This window comes from Phaethon aethereus (assembly GCF_964289735.1).
Source record: "Phaethon aethereus genome assembly, chromosome: 5".
Taxonomy (NCBI): domain Eukaryota; kingdom Metazoa; phylum Chordata; class Aves; order Phaethontiformes; family Phaethontidae; genus Phaethon; species Phaethon aethereus.
Genome location: NC_138579.1, coordinates 67580547 through 67599980, shown reverse-complemented (window position 1 = coordinate 67599980; position 19434 = coordinate 67580547). Strand labels below are relative to the sequence as shown.

Here is a 19434-nt window from a genome sequence, read left to right as displayed (position 1 = left end):
TCTGTGTGGAGCTCTCAGTGTTACATAAAACTTTAGTCCTAGTCATCGTTGTTCTGATGATACTCGTTCAGTGATCCTTCTGGCCAGATACAGAAAAGCATGTAAATGTTGTACCTAGACCATCGCTGTTCAAGAAATTGTTTAAACACATTTTTAGTGATGTCAGAATGACTGTAGTTCATGCTCAGAGTTAGCACAGTAAAGTGTTTCCTTGAATAGGACTATTCTCCTGAACCTGGGCCTCCCCACTTCTGTTTGTAGTATAAATAATTGATATCAGACAGACTGTTTTTTCTATCCCAATTAATTTTTCCAGTATTTAATCTGTATTCAAATTGTCTTTACTTTTTATTTCTGCTGAATGTCCAGCGTTGATATTACACAGCTTCCACAGAAGGGACATGAGTAGTTCTTCAAAACGTCTAGGCTCTTCTTTTTAATTCCTCATCATCTTTTCAAATATATAATCATATCTGATAAAAGAAGCCCACGTAAATAGAAGAAGAAAAAGTCAGTTACCTATAAATAAATACTTGGTTTGGTTGCTACTGATAAAATGACCTAAAGGCTGTAGCAGGAGCAGCTACGAGCACACGTTAAAACCCTCAAGTGTTGTACTTCGAGAAGTCAAGCGTGGGATGAGCTCTGGGAGCGGTTCATAGGAAGATCATAGGAAGCTCTTCCAGTGTTAGCTCTTTGAGTCTTAAATCTCCTTTCTGGCAAGGGCTGGGGGCTTGGCGGGCTATGAAGTAGTTTGTCACTGTAGGTCACCCAAGCCTTTGCTGGCTTGCTTCCTCCACTGCTGAAGACCTGCACTTACTCAGCAGTGTTAATACCGATGCCCCGTTGTTGCTGCTCTGCTAGAGCCAGGCATGCATGGGAGCCACGCTTAAGTGTTTGTTGGGGCCTTCAAGAGCCACAACGTGCCTTCCTGGAGAGACTGGTTATCCCATCAGTTTTCTGCCATTGGAAGGGATGGAAAATGCGCGTTGGATATGGCTCCAGAAAGATTCATGGCTAATTCATTATTGAGTTTAGCCAATCTGACTCCATTACAGTTAATTGTACTTTAGAGGCCCATGGCTGAGGATCTTCATTAGGGGTTGAAAATCATTAGAATACCACTGTAGGGCTGAAAAGTGTGTCATTGCAGGAATTAATCTTTTTTTGGGCCATGCTCTCAGAAGCTGGGTGATCATGAGAACAGTCAAAGATTGCTGGATACTTAGTCAGTTGAATTCCATTCTGTGATGAACACTCCTGCTCTTACTGAAGAGTTCCTTAATATAATCTGTGAAGGCATTTAAATCACTGCGTCTGTGTTGTATTTGGGTGATTTACCGAAAGAGCTACTACAGCAAAACTTACTCAGGTTTTATTGAAGACATTCTTAAAAAAAATTGTAACCTTAGTCTTTCAAGTGTGCTTAAGATTGCAGCAGTGTTGGAGGTTAAACTGTCTTTTATAATTCAGAAATTCTTGTTCAGGGGAGAGGCTAGTTTGGAGTAATATTTAATACGTATTACATGTTTGAGGATGAACCATTTTAGAAAAAGGAAAGGAAAAGCGAAGAGTTACCTGGAACGTTCTGCGAAACGCTTTTCATTCATTTAAAATAAAGTCACAAAAATGAACTCCAAGAACACCCTACCAAGTTATGGACTTGAAAGCAGCGGAAAAAGATTAGTTTTGTAAACAAGGAAGGAATTTGACCCTACAGTGGACATGCTGAAGAAGGTCCTTTCAGATTTTCCTAAATTTTTGGCACCTAAGAGGATAATATTTTACCATCTGGGATGAATGTTTACGTGCAGTCTCCATATTTTTGTCTTCAGTCACTTCTGTCACTTCTGTGGCCGTACAGGAGGCAGGTACAGCCTGCTTATTAGCTCCTTTATTTCTCAGGGAATCATAAGTTATAAGTGAGCAAGTGGTTCTGAATATGGCATGCATGTTGTCCTGTGCTTTCAAACCCATGGATCTAATTCACCTTCACAGAATGAGAGAATAGACCAAAAAGTATGAATACGTCATTCACGTTCGTCTTGAGAGAATAGATCACAAAGTATTATAGAAATTAGATTAGTGGTTAATGGACAAATTAATTTTATACAATCAGCCAGTGTCAATGAAGCATAAATCCAGGTCTTAAATAAAACTTACCAACCTACTTCTTAATTATTTATTAGCACATAAGATTACAAGACACTTGTTTCTTACTAACTTCAGCAGGGCCAGGATTTAATCTTAAAAGACTTTTTTTCTTCTGTCTCCACAGTGTGAAGTACAGTCATGTTCTCTCACAGCACAGTGTGTAGGTCGAAATGTTAGTCAGCCTTGCCGTACCTAACGCTTGATAGGAAGGGTTTTGGGACTGGAAAGATGCCAGCAGGAGCAGCCTCCAGACTATCCAGAACTTCAGGGGCAGAAGCACAGCCTAAAACTTAAGTGGTCTCTTGGCTATCCAATTTACCCGCTTCCCTGGCCGTAAGTCTTCTCCAGGAGCTGTGCTGCCTAGAGAGAAAGGAATTAAATTCATTGGCGTTGGGATATACATTTCTATTCTTTTTTGTGCTACTGACTGCAATAGCTGTTGTTCTTTCTACTCTTCGGACAGTTGATCATGGCGAGACCATGTCTTTCCTAACGTTAAAAATTATACATGCTTGCATATGCATTTATAGTGCTTCAAAATAATAGCTCCAAAACAATTCGGGTTTGTAGCCTGCATGCAGATGCATGTTAACTGCAAAAAACAGGAATCACATCAAGAGCATAACTGCCTTCAGGCTCCTAATTAAATAGCCTTAAAGTAGCCATCTGCAGATACTTTAAAAAGAAATTATGCAAAAATATTAACTCCTTAGTTGACCCTGAAACTAGAAATCTCAAATTATGTACACATTCAAGTGTAGCAGTGGTGATGTTTTACCAGGCAGGTACATGATTCCCAGACTTATGTTGTTTTTTCATTTTGAGTCTTCCTTCCTCCTTTAACTTTCCAGTGTGATCTTAAAAATTCCAGCTGATGCTAACTCAAAAATGTGGGTGTCCCAATCCATTGTAAGGAGATTTGTTTCTCCTCTGGCCAGTTGGTATGGTTGCTTTTTTGAATACATCTCCAGTAGTAAAAACTGCACAAAGGAAGAGTATCGAGAGGCAAACAAGAAAATGATCTTATATTCTCTGTACGAGTCCATCGGTGGCCTTGTGCAATATGGCCTGCACTTTGGGCTTCCCATCTTGAAAAAGGCGGTCCTAAGGCTAAAATGCAGGTAAAAAGAGAATTGACAAGATCTTAAGTGCATAGTGTCTATGATACGAAGAAAATAGCTTAGGGATCTTCCGCTTGGAAAAATTAGGACTGAAGGGGGGTGATAATATATCATTTAGTACATTATTAAGAGGTTGGCTATCCATTACTTGTCGTATCGCAGGGGTGTGGAGACACTTAAGGAACTTACTGACTGATTCAGCAGCAGGTCTAAAATGACTGCAAAGAATTAGATTTCTAAACGCGAGAAGAGTTTTTTGTCACAGACAAAGCGTATCAGTGGATTCAGAAGCAGTTAAGCAAGTTAATGGTAGAGAGGTCACAGCAACTATGAAAAACAATGGTCTGACTGCAGTTTCCATCTCAGGATTTTCCATCTCTGCTGATTCCCAGCAGATGCAAAGGTGTACCTGGGGAAAAATCACAGGATATCTGCCTCCTCCTTGCATTCTTTTCCCTACCCATGGGCTGCGGTTGCAGCCGGAGATGGAGCACGCGATTAGACAGACCCTGGGTCTGACTCACGCTACTTATTTTTATGTTCTTAATGCAGTACAGTCCTTAACATTTAACTATAACGATAATTTTAATTGAAAATATGATTAATCAGAGAAAGCAAATGGGTGTGAGGGTGTTTTTTTTTTTTACTTTCTTGTGGGTTTTTTTAAATTATCTTAAATTCCTCCAGAAGCCAACTTAGACTTTGTTTACTCCTCTTTCCAGCCTTGCCTTAGGATATAATGTCAATGGGAAAGCAGAGCCCATTTATTATGAATGTAGGAGAATTGCAGTAGGTAATTAGAGCAAAATGGTAACTTTTCTAAACTTTTTTTTTTGACTGGAGGATTTAGATGAAAGAAAAAGCGATTTAACATGATTTCATATGATTTGTGTGAAGTTACCTGAAGTTTGAATGAAAGTTTCAGTTAAATGTATTTTGCTTCTAAAAATAAAAAGAAGGGAAAGGTAACTTTGCATGTTTCAGTAGCAGGAAGAATAGCTTCAGGTAGTTTTTTAATAGCATAATAAAAAATAAAATGTTGTTATATGTAAATCCTAGCACCGGGGTGATGGTAGTAACCTCAAGAATCAATGTATATGTATATCTTTTACTGAATGTACATTTAAATGCAGAAACTGCTTGAAACAGATTCTCTTCCAGAAAAGGTTGTAGCCATGTTTTCGGTCCGGTAATTTTTCCATGAGAGAGCAAGCTTTGCCTTGTTAAAGAAATGTCCTTGCTTTAAAGACAGACCAAAAAACCCTGCAGGGATAGGGAATGTTCAGCCCGTTGATGCCTGTGCTGCAGCTCCCTTGTAGTCAGCAGAAGGAAGGGAAGGTAGAGCTGTATTCAGAGGACAATTCAGAGCTCCAAAATTAGACAACGGCTCCGCCCTGGGTGCTCCACGTCTTCTCATGGGGTATCTGGTTACATACTGGAGCTGGGTATCCTGGTCTTCTCGGGACATCTCCGTCTTGGTATGCTGCTTAAAGAAAGCATCCTGCCCCCTCAATCTCATCTGAAACTGAAGATGAAATGCTTAAATTTACTTTTGTAATCTCTTCTGCAGTTCAATTAATTTGTTTTTGATTTATCTTGAGTAAGCCCTTTTGCGAGAGTCTTAAGATAAGCTGTCCGGAGAAATATTTATTTCTGAACAAATCTTTATTGAAACTTTTCTTTTTAAACTTCTTTGACCACACTTCATTTTCTGAAAAAGCAGGTATTACTAAAGTGTTAAAAGAGCTTTACCAAATCAAAGTTTATGGATTGTATTACCTCACCATGCATTCTTCAAACTGTACATTATTGGTGCAATAATATAATTAAGTTTATGATGGATGATGAAATTTGTGAAAGTGTTTCTACAGTAGCTTGGTCATTGGCAGTGGATGATCTGTGATGATTCCACTACGTGGTTACTCTGTCTATATTCATTGTGTTTCCTTTCTTTCCTTTAGTGCATGGTTCTTCTCTCTCTCTGGTATCCAGTACGTCATCTATTTATTCAACAGTGAGTATAATGAAATGAACAATTTGGGTTTACTAATCAAAATTATTGAATTGACTGGGTTTATTTTGCTAATTATTTTTGCCCTTCACGGAGGAGGAAAAAAAAATGCTTTTCATTTGATTGTATTCTGAATGCTAGCTCCGAAAGAAACGTTTACATTCATAAAGATGTCTATGGATATTTAGCAGTATCCTCATTAAGCGCAGATGTTAATGGCCTAAAAGCAGCAGTTTATTTTTTGAGTCAGTATTTTACAACTACGCCAGATAAGTTTTACTGCAAAGGACCTCAGTACCTCTGAGGAGACTTGAACTTCATTACCTAAAGCACGCCAACATTTGCTGAATAAAGTCATTCCAACCTTGTATTAATGAATGGCTACTAAAGAAGTTTGAATAAGGTTTTTTCTGATGCACAGATTTTAATAATTCTAAAGAAGCCATTTGTTCACTATGCCAGTAATATTTTCTCCAAAAGTATGTTTTCATTTAGGTTATCTGATCCTAAAATAAGGCTCACTGGGGTTTCAAAATAGAGGGGGGGGTGTTAAATGCATGTTGCATGCACTTGTTTTCTCCAATAGTCTCACGAAGGATTTTCCATTTAAACATATACCATGGAAAACCTTGCAAATTAAGACTATACCCATGCCGTAATGGGGAGGTGAGGCTGCAACGTGCAGACCCTGTCTTGCCTAGCTCTTCTCTAGCTGGTTGGGATGTTAACTGCAGCGACCCAGGGGCACAGCAGGTTCCAGCACACAGGACTGTACAGAAGTATTTGGCACTGCTGGTTAATTCCCAGTGTCTTCACTGCTGTTGATATCCAAGCCAGCCAGATTAAAGGTGGATCGTATATTCCTGGCATGCTCCGATCACAGTTTTGGGGGTTTCTTAAAGCACAACCCCTTTAAAAACCAGTGGATAATCATGACTTCTGAAATACGTGTTAATTTAGCAGGATCTTCAATTTCAAGTTCCCACGCGAGTATGATGCACCTTCACGCTTACCACACATTCACAGCTGAAACAGGCATGTGTGATACAAGGCTGTGTGGAAGAGCTTGCTCGTAGAAGCTCATGCATAAAGTCTATCAAGTCTGTCGAGCCAGCATAGCGTTATTTAGTGTTATTTTACATTCATGTGGCACTGTTTGGAAGCTACATGTGTAACACGGCCTTAAGACCTTGATAATAAATTGAAAATATCACCTTTCGTTATTGACCTTAGCTCAAGCAAGGTCCGTATGAAGCCAAAACAGATAATGCATTGGAAGGATGGAAAACAGACCTTTTCCTCCGGGCTGTTGTTTATAACCATGAGAGCGACAAGGAGAGTACTCGGCAGCTGCTCTCTAAGCTTCTAGTTCATGTGCTTGCTGCCCAAGCACGAGTGGCTCTTAATAGTGTGGTTCGACGGGTATCATTTTCCTGGTGGCTGGTAGTGGACATGTTTACATAAGGACAGTGGAGCGTGTAACTTCCTACCATATACTTCTCTTTAGCTGATAGCTTCGGTTAGAAATAAGCCACAGTAGCCACGATTTTACCGTGCAGACCACAAGGCATGGTCAGGACATCCACTTTGCCTCCTCACATAACTAGTTGTGTGTTCTCAATTTTTCATCACCACAGTGCCTAGGCAGCACCCAAACACCCAAGTGGGAGTAATTTGGGTTTTTTTCCACATCACTTTGGAATACAAAAGCATGGCCTCCATCCCATGGAGAGCTGAGCATGGGAGGAAGGGAATTGCCTAGGCTCAGCCATGTTCTGTGACAGTCCTGGCTGTTCAGAGCCTCATGCAGTCCCTTATGCATGGAACCAGGACATCACTCTTCCAGGGTTCAGACTCAGAGGTGCACTGGTCAGCAGGCTGGGAAGTGGAGCTCAAATTCCTTTCTGCAGGAAGAAGTACTGTACCAGCGGCCTGATTTCTTTTTCCTGAAGAGTAAGTAAACTAGGAGATTATCTTAGATGGAATATGGATGTGGGCATCCAAAATAAGGAATTCACACTGCAGTTTTTGAAATGCAAAAAAAATTTGAAAAATTTGGTAAATTTGTTGGGCTGGTTATGTTGAAATATCCTCATGTATTTTCCTCCATTTTTATTTTATAGCCTGAAGAGAAGTGCCAGTCAGAGGTAAGAGCACACCGTGTTTGACAGGCATAAATGTTCTGTCAAGACACTCTGCATTTTGTGTCTTGCAATTTTATTTTTCCTTGTAACGGTGCAGTAAAGTGCTCTCTTAAAATACATAGATTCGCAAGCTACGAAGAGAGTTGGATGCATCACAAGAAAAAGTGTCGGCTCTGACAACCCAGTTGACTGCCAATGTGAGTACAACTCTGAGAACAAACACTAACAAGGGAATGCGTTTAATGCACCAACTACCACCCCAGTTTTTCTAAGTGACCAAAAGATTTCATGTGTCTAATGTTCGGTTCGGATTACCTATGTGTTTAAAAACATAACTACATGCATGCGGGACCTTTCAAAAAATAACATCCTCTGTCCTACTGAATTGTCTTAAATACTGAATTATAATATTCATTTGGCTTTATATATATATGTAAACCATCTTCTGATCTTGAGAAAATCATTGAAGACGGGATCTTTTTTTATAAATTGTGTCTTGCTTTGACATTTGGGTGGGATGAGATACAGATGAGGGTTATAATTGGTAGAAATGTGGATTGAAATGCATTATATTTTGCTATTGCATAAGGGTGTGGGCTAATGGCATGACAGGTAATAGTGGCATAAGGGGCTCTGAGAACTAATTTAAAGTTACGCATAAAGAATGGACATAACTGATTTTTAACCAGGGTAGAGAATACTTCTGCTTGTTTCCTCTGAGGAATTTGATGAGAAAGTAATATAAAACACTTGGAAAAAAAAGATTTAGAAGCCAGGAGGTGTTGAGGCAACACTATGTGTGACCCTAAGCAAGTTTGCTTGTGTCTCTGTGCTGTAGTCACAGATAGCAGAAATCTGCAAAACAGAAGCTCGCTAGAAAAATAAGCAGTTCTAGAGTAAATAAGCGACAGATGAATAGTCATCAAATTGGATCGTACTGATGTCCTAGTTTGCGGGAATGAATAAACATCAGAACACGTGCTACTGAAGAGGACATTCCTATCCATCAGCTCTCTGAATAGGTGGAATACAAAACTTGGCCAGTAAAGGACAGCTTGCATCTGAGCAGTTACACCTATCACAAGAAGGATTCAAGTGGAAGTCTACTCTGGTGTTGACGGCAGCCATCTCAGTGCTTCATCCAGCTTGCCAAATGGAAAACCAATAACGCAGTTCATAGAGAAGTTCATATAAAAGGGCTCTGACTGCATGTATCCACTCAGTCACTTTCCCAAGAGGAAAAGAAAATTTTTTTTTAAATCTTCCAAAAATTAAATCTTATGTTTGCCTTCCAAATACAAAGAGGACTGGATACATGAGTTGGGTTTCATCCAGAAGCTTCTTTTACGTGTGAGAAAGAACCAGATCCTCTTGCATACATTTGTTTGATCATGTTGTTAAATAACCCAGCTTGAATCCTTCAAAGATCTTGTCAGCTATGCAGCTCATCTAGCTCTGCCTCAGTTTTGTCGCATTCTTCTTCATACGGTGGTCAGATTCAGTAGGCTGTTACTCCACACAGGACTTAGTAGCCTGTCTCCAAGAGTAGTGAGTAGCCCAGGCTACTGTGTGCCTGCCCCAGCTGCCATTGATTGACCCAAGAATTTGTGTCCTTTGTTGAAACCATCTTTGCAGAGAATAGTTTTTAACATATGGTACTGCTGGACGTTTTTGGTTTTTTGGGGGTTGTTTTGTTGTTGTTGTTTTGTTGGGGTTTTTTCCCAAAAAAAAGCTAGCATCATTTATTTTGATAATATTCCATTTTTGCTTCGTTCGCTTTGCTAAAATTTTGGGGGGGTTTATTCACACTATTTAAACTGCTGAGATTTCAACCTGCCCCTTATTTGTCCATAAATCAGCTACAGTCTGCTGCAGAAATGTTGCTCTAACTGTCTTAGTAATATATTTCACTCTCTAGCCACCTCTTTTCAGAGAACATACTCTTTTTCCATGTAAAAGGCCAAGTCTGTTCCCAAAAAAGTTAAGACTAATAAATACTGTTTGTTAAGACACTTCTTTATGGACATTGCCTTTACACAATTTTTTTTTTTTATTATTATTTTAACTTAGGCAATTTGAATCCATCTGTTGAATTTTTTTTTTTTTTAACTGATTTTTCCTGTATACACACTGCAGCTTTTGATGCTTCTCAGGTCATCATGGGCAAGAATTTTGAAAGGGTTTTGCTCCAACTAGAACGTGAAGATAACTATTTTCCATAGCTCACTGAACAGTTTCCAGAGAGGAATAATTTAAAGGTGCCTGATCTGGTTTTGAGAAGGCAACTTTTCCTCAAGGTACAGGTCAAAAATTAAGGGATTATATCCCATTATTAATCCATGTGGTTCTGCTTGCCAATTTATTTTTTGTTTTTGCGAAGTATTGCTGAGGATTCCTGAACATCAGTTTTGTTGTTCCCTGTTCATCCTCTCCAACAGAAGCTTTGCAGTCTGTGTTTTTAAAATAAATATTTAGACTTTCATACATGTGTAGCATGAGGGTTTAAATTACTTTTTGCTATTTTCTCACAGTCTCAGCTCTGCTTATTTTCATAGGGGCTGATGGGAATGAGAGATGCACGTCCCCGTGTTATTGTACTGCTCATGTTTGTTTTCATTGCGAATGTGAGAACAGTTATTTAGGATAAGTCAGCTGTGTGCTGATGGTGAATAAGTCTGGAATAGCTCTGTGAAAGGTTTTGCTATTCTGTATATATTTAGGTGAGAGAATGTTCTTTTCTGGTTGGAAAGATTCTGCACAATTTTACTTGTTGTTGTGTGTATAGAATTATTTTTAATAGAGAAATAAGATATTATTTGCTCTGGTTAGTGTAGATCATTATGGTTAATGAGACAAATACATATTGAACTATGCTTGTGTTCAGTTGCATATGCAACTGCATATAGATATATATATATACACACACGAAATCTATAAATAAATAGATATACATGTGTATCTATAAAACAATCCCATATTGTGGCACTAGAAACTCATACCCTTTTATCAAGTTTCTTTCCATCTTCTCAATCTACTTTTCCTTCCTTTTACTTCTCAGTCATTCTCAAGTCTTAGCTGATGTCCTTAATATAACTGACATCGGGTTCTCAGTGCTTCATGGGAAAAGAAAAAGTGTAATTGGCCAAGCACCGGGAAGTTTTGGATGATACTTAGCACATGAACCTTGGTTGCAAGCAAGGTGCACTCAATTACTGGAGAAGTCTTTGAGTTAGATGCAGGTATATCAGCTGATGAAGCATCTGGCAGACTGGCTATATGCTGCAGGAGTCCTGTCTGCAGCCTTATCCCTCTCTGCAGAGAAGGTATCTCTGGACTGAACTGACGGACTTGGCTTTCAGAGTTCTCCCATTGGGGTAGCACAGTGAGAATCTCCACCTCTGTGACTTCCAGCATCTTCCACAAGGAAAACAGTGATCTAGTTGGAGGCAAGTTTCTGCCTGGCTTTCCTCTGTCTTGCCCTCAGGGACAAGGGAGCAGAACAGAGCTGGCAGATCTTTAAGGACGCTTTCCATAGGGCGCAAGAGCTCTCGATCCCCAGGTGTAAGAAATCCGGAAAGGAAGGCAAGAGACCAGCATGGCTGAGTGGAGACCTGCTGAGCAAACTGAAGGGCAAGAAGGGAATGCACAGGCAGTGGAAGCAGGGACAGGGATCCTGGGATGAGTACAGGGATGCTGCCCGGTTGTGTAGGGATGGGGTCAGGAGGGCCAAGGCCCGGCTGGAGATGAACTTGGCAAGGGATGCAAAGAATAATAAGAAGGGCTTCTACAGGCATGTCAGCCGGAAAAGGAAGGTGAAAGAGCGCATACCCTCCTTGATGAGCAGGTCTGGCAAACTGGCAACAATGGATAAGGAGAAGGCTGAGATGCTCATTGACTTCTTTGCCTCAGTCTGCACTGGCAGTGTCTCTTCCCACACCTCTCGAGGAGATGGACTGCAAGATGGGTCTGGATGAGCAAAGTCCCTCCCACTGTAAGAGAAGATCACGTTTGAGACCGCTTGAGGAACCTGAACATGCACAAGTCTATGGAATGCATCCCAGAGTCCTGAGGGAACTGGCTGAGGTAGTTGCCAAGCCACTCTCCATGATATTTGAAAAGTCCTGGCAGTCAGGTGAAGTCCCTGGAGACTGGAAAAGGGAAAACATCGCAACCATTTTTAAAAAGGGTAGCAAGGAGGACCCTGGGAACTACTGACCTGTCAGCCTCACCTCTGTGCCTGGGAAGATCATGGAACAGATCCTTCTAGAAGCTCTGCTAAGGCACATGGAGGACAGGGAGGTGATTCAAGACAGCCATCATGGCTTCACCAAGGGCAAGTCCTGCCTGACCAACCTAGTGGCCTTCTGTGATGGGGTTACCACATCAGTGGACAAGGGAAGATCTACCGATGTTGTCTATCTGGATTTCTGTAAGGCCTTTGACACGGTCCTCTACAGCATCCTTCTTTCTAAAGTGGAAAGATATGGATTTGATGCGTGGACTGTTTGGTGGATGAGGAATTGGTTGGATGGTCACACCCAGAGGATAGTGGTCAACAACTCAATGTCCAGATGGACATCGGTGACAAGCAGTGTCCCTCAGGGGTCCGTGTTGGGACCAGTGCTCTTTAATATCTTCGTTAGTGACATAGACAGTGGGATAGAGTGCACCCTCAGCAAGTTTGCAGATGACAGTGACGCGGTTGACAGGCCTGAAGGACGGGATGCCATCCAGAGTGAGGTGGACAAGCTCAAGGAATGGGCCTGTGTGAACCTCATGAGGTTCAACAAGGCAAGTGCAGGGTCCTGCACCTGGGTCGGGGCAACCCCCAGTATCAGCACAGGCTGGGGCATGAGGGGATCAGCAGCAGCCCTGCCGAGAAGGACTTGGGGGTCCTGCTGGATGAAAAGCTGGACAGGAGCCATCAATGTGTGCTCGTAGCCCAGAAGGCCAACCGTGTCCTGGGCTGCATCCAAAGCAGCGTGGCCAGCAGGGCCAGGGAGGGGATTCTGCCCCTCTGATCCACTCTGGTGAGACCCCACCGGGAGTCCTGCATCCAGCTCTGGAGCCCTCAGCACAGGAGAGACATGGACCTGTTGGAGCGGGGCCAGAGGAGGCCACAAAACTGATCAGAGGGCTGGAACAGCTCTGCTGTGAGGACAGGCTGAGAGAGTTGGGGTGGTTCAGCCTGGAGCAGAGAAGGCTCCGGGGAGACCTTACTGCAGCCTGACAGGGCTTAAAGGGGCCTATAGGAAAGATGGGGACGGAGTTTTTAGCAGGGCCTGTTGCAATAGGACAAGGGATGACGGTTTTAAACTAAAAGAGGGGGGATTTCGACTAGATCTAAGGCAGAAATGTTTCACCGTGAGGGTAGTGAACCACTGGCCCAGGTTGCCTAGAGAGGTGGCAGATGCCCTATCCCTGGAGCCATCCCAGGCCAGGCTGGACGGGGCTCTGAGCAACCTGCTCTAGAGGAAGATGTCCCTGCTCACTTCAGGGGGGTTGGGCTAGATGGCCTTGAAATGTCCCTTCCAACCCAAAGATTCTATGATTCTAAAAGCTTTCTTTATATTTACTGTTTTCTATTTTATTTTACTTTTTAGGGAATCCTCCTAAAACTTAGGAGTGATGCTTTGGATTTTTTTATACTCTTCGGGAAAAGATGTAAACTTTTTGTGAAAAGCTTTGTGGCAAGAGTTACCTCAGTTGTGTGACAGTAGCTGAAAACTACCACTGAGTAACCTTATATGTGCTAATAGTGGCCCACATAAAAAGTCAAAGTCTGATTTCAGAAATGAACAGCAGGTGATTTTTAGAAGTATGGATGGGTTTATCTCTTTTTCCTCTCTACATTTTGTGATAGGAGGTGTTTTCATGTCGTTGCTTGCAATAGCTTGGGGACGTGGATGGATAACCAAGGACATCCTTCCATGCCTTTTTGGTATCAGGAATACTATCAGGTTGCAAGGCGTATTCCCTGAAGCATCCTTTTAAAAGCCTCAAATACTTAATCTGTGAGATGTTTCCAAAAAAACAATTGTATTTAATATGTCTGTTTCAACAAAGTGGCAAAATGTGTTTTCCATTTATCACAAAATCCAAGCGACTTTAAACAACTGAGAAAAGTACATGAACTGGATTAGTTTGAGATGTGGCTCTTCAAAGGACCTTAACTCCTAGGGACCCAGGAGGTGTTTTTGTTCTTGATGTATTCTGGATGTAGGATAGCACATTTTACAGAATAAATGAGAATTCCAAACTGGGGAAAAACCCCTACTTTGCTGCTCTGTTAGAGTATGTCCGAGATAACTGTCCTGCCTATTGAAATCAGAGTATTAAAGAAGTGGATGTAGCAGCTGACTGAGGAGCCACCTCTGGGAAATCACCTACTGATGTGCCAGGTCACCGTGTTACTGCTACGTCTCTGTTTTCTAAAGCTGCTGCCGAGCAGGGCATGGTTTATAGCCTGAAACTGCATCATTTCACAGCGTGCTGCTAGTAGTAGTTGTACACGAAAGGGCTGTCCTTTTCTAAAATTTTTAAATTGGTCTGTTACCCTTGGCGTTTCTCTATTACACTGTTCCCGGTAATTTGTTCGCAAGCATTTTCACAACGTATGCTCTACTCATTTGACCTTTTCTAATCGGCCTTATTTTCTCCGAGCATTTTCTTTCTAGCATTTACACAACGAACAATGCGGTGCAGGACGTGGTCCATTTAAATACCTGCAGAAACAGTCTTGTTTTGGGGGGAGAGAACAAACTACTTCTGTATGGTTTAACTTTCAGGCTCACCTGGTGGCAGCATTTGAGCAGAGCCTGGGGAACATGACGATCAGACTGCAGAGCCTGACAATGACAGCAGAACAAAAGGCAAGCTTGAGAAGTTTTTGTGGAAGTCTTAACTTCTGGTTCCAGCATTGTTGCTCGTGCTCCTTCTGTAGTTGTTGGGGAGGAAAAAAAAATCACACTGTTTGCCTTGTTTTCCTCAATTGTGGTGATGGAGTAAAATGTAGCAAAAATTTTGTACAAAATATTAATTTTCCTCACTCAGATGTTGTGACAACTCGTCAGGTTATTCCTATAAATTGTTGCTTTGGACACAAGTCTTCAGTTTGGCATATTTTTGTAATAAATTTCTTGCCAGTGCATTCACACATGTGCGTCTTCAAAAGAAACACCAAGAAAAATCCTTGCAAGACAGGTAACTTTGGGTTTTTGGACAGTATACTTGAATATACATTGTTTCCATATTACAGAGCATGTACATTTTTTGTATCAGAATAACCAAGCTGTTTTGCAGCCTCTTGAGGGTGAGCTTCCCCAGGTATACCAAACCTCATTTTCATCTCCTTGTACTTACATATTCCATAAATTCTCTATCAACTACCAATGCTCAGATTGAAACGTGGCTTCTTTGGAGTAGTTAGGTACCATCTGCATTTTGCAGCGTATGACTGGTTTTGTTTTCCTTTCTTATTCAAGGACTCCGAACTGAACGAGTTAAGGAAGACTATTGAACTACTGAAGAAGCAAAATGCTGCTGCCCAGGCTGCCATCAATGGAGTCATCAACACACCTGAGCTCAACTGCAAAGGTGAGAAGCAAGCACTACATTTGGTGACTGTGCGGTGCTCCTGGGACTTCAGACCTCTTGGTAATATCTGACGTAACCATCAGAGACCAGCTTTGTCTAATGGCCGTGCTCTAGTGGCTTGTTTTGGTACCATGTGGGGATTTGAAATGGGTATCTGTGTAAATAGTGCGGTCAATATCTACAGAAGTAAACGGGTGTGTTGGGCAGATGAGAAGGCATTTTCACAAAGCTTTTCCACCTTCAGTGTGAGCTCACTGAATTTACCGTAAGCATTTAGTAATTCAGCCATCCAGACCCTGATGTGGAGCAGCAGGGAGCAGAGTTCCCCATGTCAGAGCTGTTAGGCACTTGGCTTTATTTTCTTCGGTGTTTTCAGTAATTTCCAATATAAAGTCTGAATGAAGTCCTGTCTTATCTCAGTTCTCTTACATATCCCAGTAATTTACACTTACATCAAATTTCTTACAAAATTTTGACGCCACCCTCATTCATACACAGGACCTGGAGCTGCTCAGCCCACAGACCTGCGGATCCGAAGGCAGCACTCTTCGGATAGCGTCTCTAGTATTAACAGTGCTACCAGTCACTCCAGCGTGGGAAGCAACATAGAGAGTGATTCAAAGAAAAAGAAGAGGAAGAACTGGGTGAGTGTATTTTAACAGGTTGCGTGAGGTTCATATAAAATTGTCAGAACATGCACGGTGAAATCTAGCCGCTCAGCTCCTCCTTCCTCCCCTCATGCAACAGGTCAGCACAAGGACTATGCACTGTTCAAATCCTGTGTAAACTCTCTTTTGAAGGCTTAATTGAGTCATAAGTGATGTATATGAATGTGTTGACTCTGCCTAGGATTGAATTTTAGCTTAACAGCCAAAAGGCCACTCTTAAATTAGAAATAGCTGTCAAAGATCAATTCTGGCTAAAAGCAATACGATGTCCAACCCCTTGGGGAAAACTCAACGTCTGTCATTAAAGTAAAACAATTCCACGATGGGAGATCATTCTTACTTTTTTTTATTTTCTTTCTGGCTCATAGGGCTTTCTTTTAAGTGAACATGTTAAATATTTTATGAACTCTGTTTTGAACATTACCATGGAGTTCTACAACAACAAAAAAGAGTTTTAAAAAATTTGTTGTGATAGACATTTATTTAGCAAGATTTTGCAATACTTACCTGTCATTTCCCATTTTTCCTTCTTTGCTCATCATGTACTTTGTACAAGGTACCCTGTACTGGAGGAAAGGTACATTATACTAAACTCTATTTTCAATTAGACCGTAACTGCCTTAGTGACGTAGTCTGATCGTAGTTTGGACTAAAGCCTCTAGATCCTTTATTGTAGCCAGTAAAGCAATCCAACCCTTCCTGCTGAATTTAAATCTCCCGGGTTCTTCTGGGTGTACAGATAGATCTGTATAGATACAAAATGTGGTGTGAGCTGGTAAAAGCTTGACTTGTATTTGCACAATGTCCTCTCGGAAATGTTCATGAAACACCTGAACTGTAAGAAAGAGCTTCCTGAGCAGGTTCTTGGTTTTATTTCTCTCTTATCTCGGTGATTTCATTGTGATATCCCTTCATAATAGCAGTATTTCCACTCTGCGCCTTAAATAATTGGTTGAATGGAAACAATGTCATCTCCAAATCCTTCTTGTGCTGGGTTATATGTTAGTTATAGCCAAAATAGATTGCTGTAACTTTAAATTGCTAGAGACTCTTAGTTTGTGACATAAGGCTTTTGTAATCATTAAGCCTTAGTTAAGTTAAAAACTTGTTAGATTTTTTCTTTAGCTTCTATTCTTTGTTTTTGTAACCTAGTTGATATTATCCTACATCAACCTACACTTCTCATTCATCAGATGACTATTTTTAAAGAAGGTTAAGGAAACATCTCCTTATTATAAAGAGAAATAAAGTTTTCATGAAGTAGAAAAAAAGGGACAGTATTTTTATGTTGTTGTTAAAAATGAGTACATCATTGCTGTAAAATGAAGATTGGAGAGTAAATCAGTAATTTACTGAGAAAAACACGTAAGTTGAGTCTGATTCACACATTGTTTATTCCACAAATACTGAGGAAGTTCTCAGCCAAGATCTTTTTGTTATATATAGAAGCAATGCAGCTGTACATTCAGAGCTGAAACACCAGATTTTCAGCATTTCTCACTGTAGGAGTCTTTGTCTAGTTTAAAAATAACTTTCAGCTCATATTAAGCCAGCCTGTTTACACCATGTAATTTGCAGTAGTGTTAAACGGTGTTCATAGAGCATCCGGAGTTGGAAGAGACCCATGAGGATCATCAAGTGCAAACCCTGACTCCACACAGGGCACCCTGAAAGTTAAACCACATATCAAAGAGCATTGTCCAAATGCTTCTTGAACACTAACTGTTGAACTGTAGCTTCAGGATAGCATCAGTTTAACCACATGAATATTCATTCTTTTTGTTGTTTGGAAAATGGCAATCACATTTAAAAAGTTATTTTAGTTGCAGGTAGGTAGAGAAGATTCAGTCTTTTCACCTGGTGAAATACCTGTTCCTGCAAGGAAAAACACAGCGTTAACTTGGCTGTCAGCCAAAACATTCTGTCTGAGCTAAGGAGAAAATATAATTTAAATAGTTAAGAGGTCTGGGTCTGGTCTCTCCCTCAAGTAGTGCAAAAAACCAACCGTATATTGTTTGAAACACCTGGTATTGGAAAATTCAGGGTTCCAGTTTTAAAGTAACTGTTGGTCTCTGTTGATTATTGGTCATGTTTGTCTTAGAAATCCAAAGCTTTCCTTATCACTGGCTTTATCTGTTAAAACATGTCTTTTTTCCTTCCCCCACTTCCTTTTGCTTGCGCTTCTTCCGGCAGGTCAATGAGGTAAGGAAGACCTACTTTAAACTATGAGACACAAAGCTAACCCATCCATGTACATCACTAACCATTCCAGCATCATTAACCTTGTCTGAGCCATCTTACATCATAGCTGCAAGTTGTCACGACACGCTGTAAAGAGGAAGCATTGATAGCCAGTCCTATTGACCTTATTAATCTCATAAAATAGTTAAGAGAAAAAAGCTTTTTTATTCTTGTTTACCTGCATTAAAATATATATGAGTGTGGCTGTATTATTTGGAGTATTTGCATGTTAGAGTTTTTACTCTGTGGGGTTTTTTGCCTGGTTTTGTGCCTAACGATGTGCCTACTGTTGTGGTCTTGTTTTTTCAGTTACGCAGCTCCTTCAAGCAAGCTTTTGGTAAAAAGAAATCTCCCAAGTCAGCATCTTCTCATTCAGATATTGAGGAGATGACTGATTCTTCGTTACCTTCTTCACCGAAGCTCCCACACCATAACTCTACTGTTTCAACGCCATTGCTGAGAGCTTCCCATTCCAATTCTCTGTAAGTGATTTTTTAATTTCTAAATAGAAAATGGAGTGGAAAGCATCTTCCTGCATTGGTAGAGGAAAAGAGAAATACCGAGCTTTGGAGAGATCCAGTGTTTTCTGTGCTAGCTCTACAGGACATCTCTAAGTCGCTTTACAGAAACGAGCAGAGGCAAAATGCACCCTATGCCATCCTGTCCCCTTTGGTTTCTCTACAAATCTGCACATCTGTATGAGCAGTGCAAGAGTCTGACAGCTGTTCAGTTACATGCACTGCTAAAACCAGCTCTTCACCATGGGGCCGCAGCAGAAGACGCCGTTGGCCAGACAGGATTGTCCAGTAGATCAGGGCTGGTCTGTGTCCACTGATCAGCCCTAGTCCCAAGCATCGCTTACATGACCTCCCATAGGGGAGCAGTGTTTTGCTAGTGTTTTGGGTAGAATCTTTAAGCCTGTTATACTGGCAAAACAACGAGCAAAGATCACACTTTCAACTACTGCCTCTTTTGAATGTTCTGTAGTTCAAGTAGATTACAGGCAGAGGACAAAAAAGTTGAGTTTATCTATGCAGGGAACTAAAGACAGGTAAGCTGGCTCCCAACCCAGTACCTCTTTGCATTAGTGTCCAAGAAGCCAAAATCGTTGCATCATTACTGTAGTATAATTTAGTATTTCATTGGGATGCTCTCTCAGCAGAACATACTGAGTATGGAGAGTATTTATAACCAGGGTGACCTTGCAGTGCAGAATTAATTGGACCTCTTGCTGTTAATGAAACAAGCCAGGCCAAGACTAGGGTTTTGTTTTCTCTGTTGGCTAGAGGCAGCACACATTGTACTAACCTGCAGTGATGAGTTCCTAATTAAGTTGACAAATTCAGATAAAGGTGAGGATTTACTGGAGATCAAACAGCATGGTTTAATGATACAGCTGAACGGATACATTCATCTAACAGTTTGTGCCTCATGAATGAAGATCACAGAATCATTAAGGTTGGAAAAGACCTTTAAGATCATCATGTCCAACCATCAAC

The 19434-nt window shown here is 41.0% G+C and overlaps 1 protein-coding gene across 3 annotated transcripts in view; it reads left to right on the top strand.

The window, feature by feature from the left end:
• NAV2 (neuron navigator 2) overlaps positions 1 to 19434 on the top strand; it is a gene marked incomplete at its 5' end in the record, with an annotated part of 428748 nt that overhangs the window by 391980 nt on the left and 17334 nt on the right. For all 3 annotated transcript variants that reach the window (XM_082000504.1, XM_082000503.1, XM_082000502.1), the window contains 7 exons: positions 5237 to 5289; positions 7410 to 7433; positions 7553 to 7627; positions 14219 to 14302; positions 14915 to 15026; positions 15525 to 15670; positions 18245 to 18417. In XM_082000504.1, coding sequence (XP_081856630.1) covers positions 5237 to 5289; positions 7410 to 7433; positions 7553 to 7627; positions 14219 to 14302; positions 14915 to 15026; positions 15525 to 15670; positions 18245 to 18417 — 667 coding nt within the window. The remainder of the gene's footprint in view (positions 1 to 5236; positions 5290 to 7409; positions 7434 to 7552; positions 7628 to 14218; positions 14303 to 14914; positions 15027 to 15524; positions 15671 to 18244; positions 18418 to 19434) is intronic.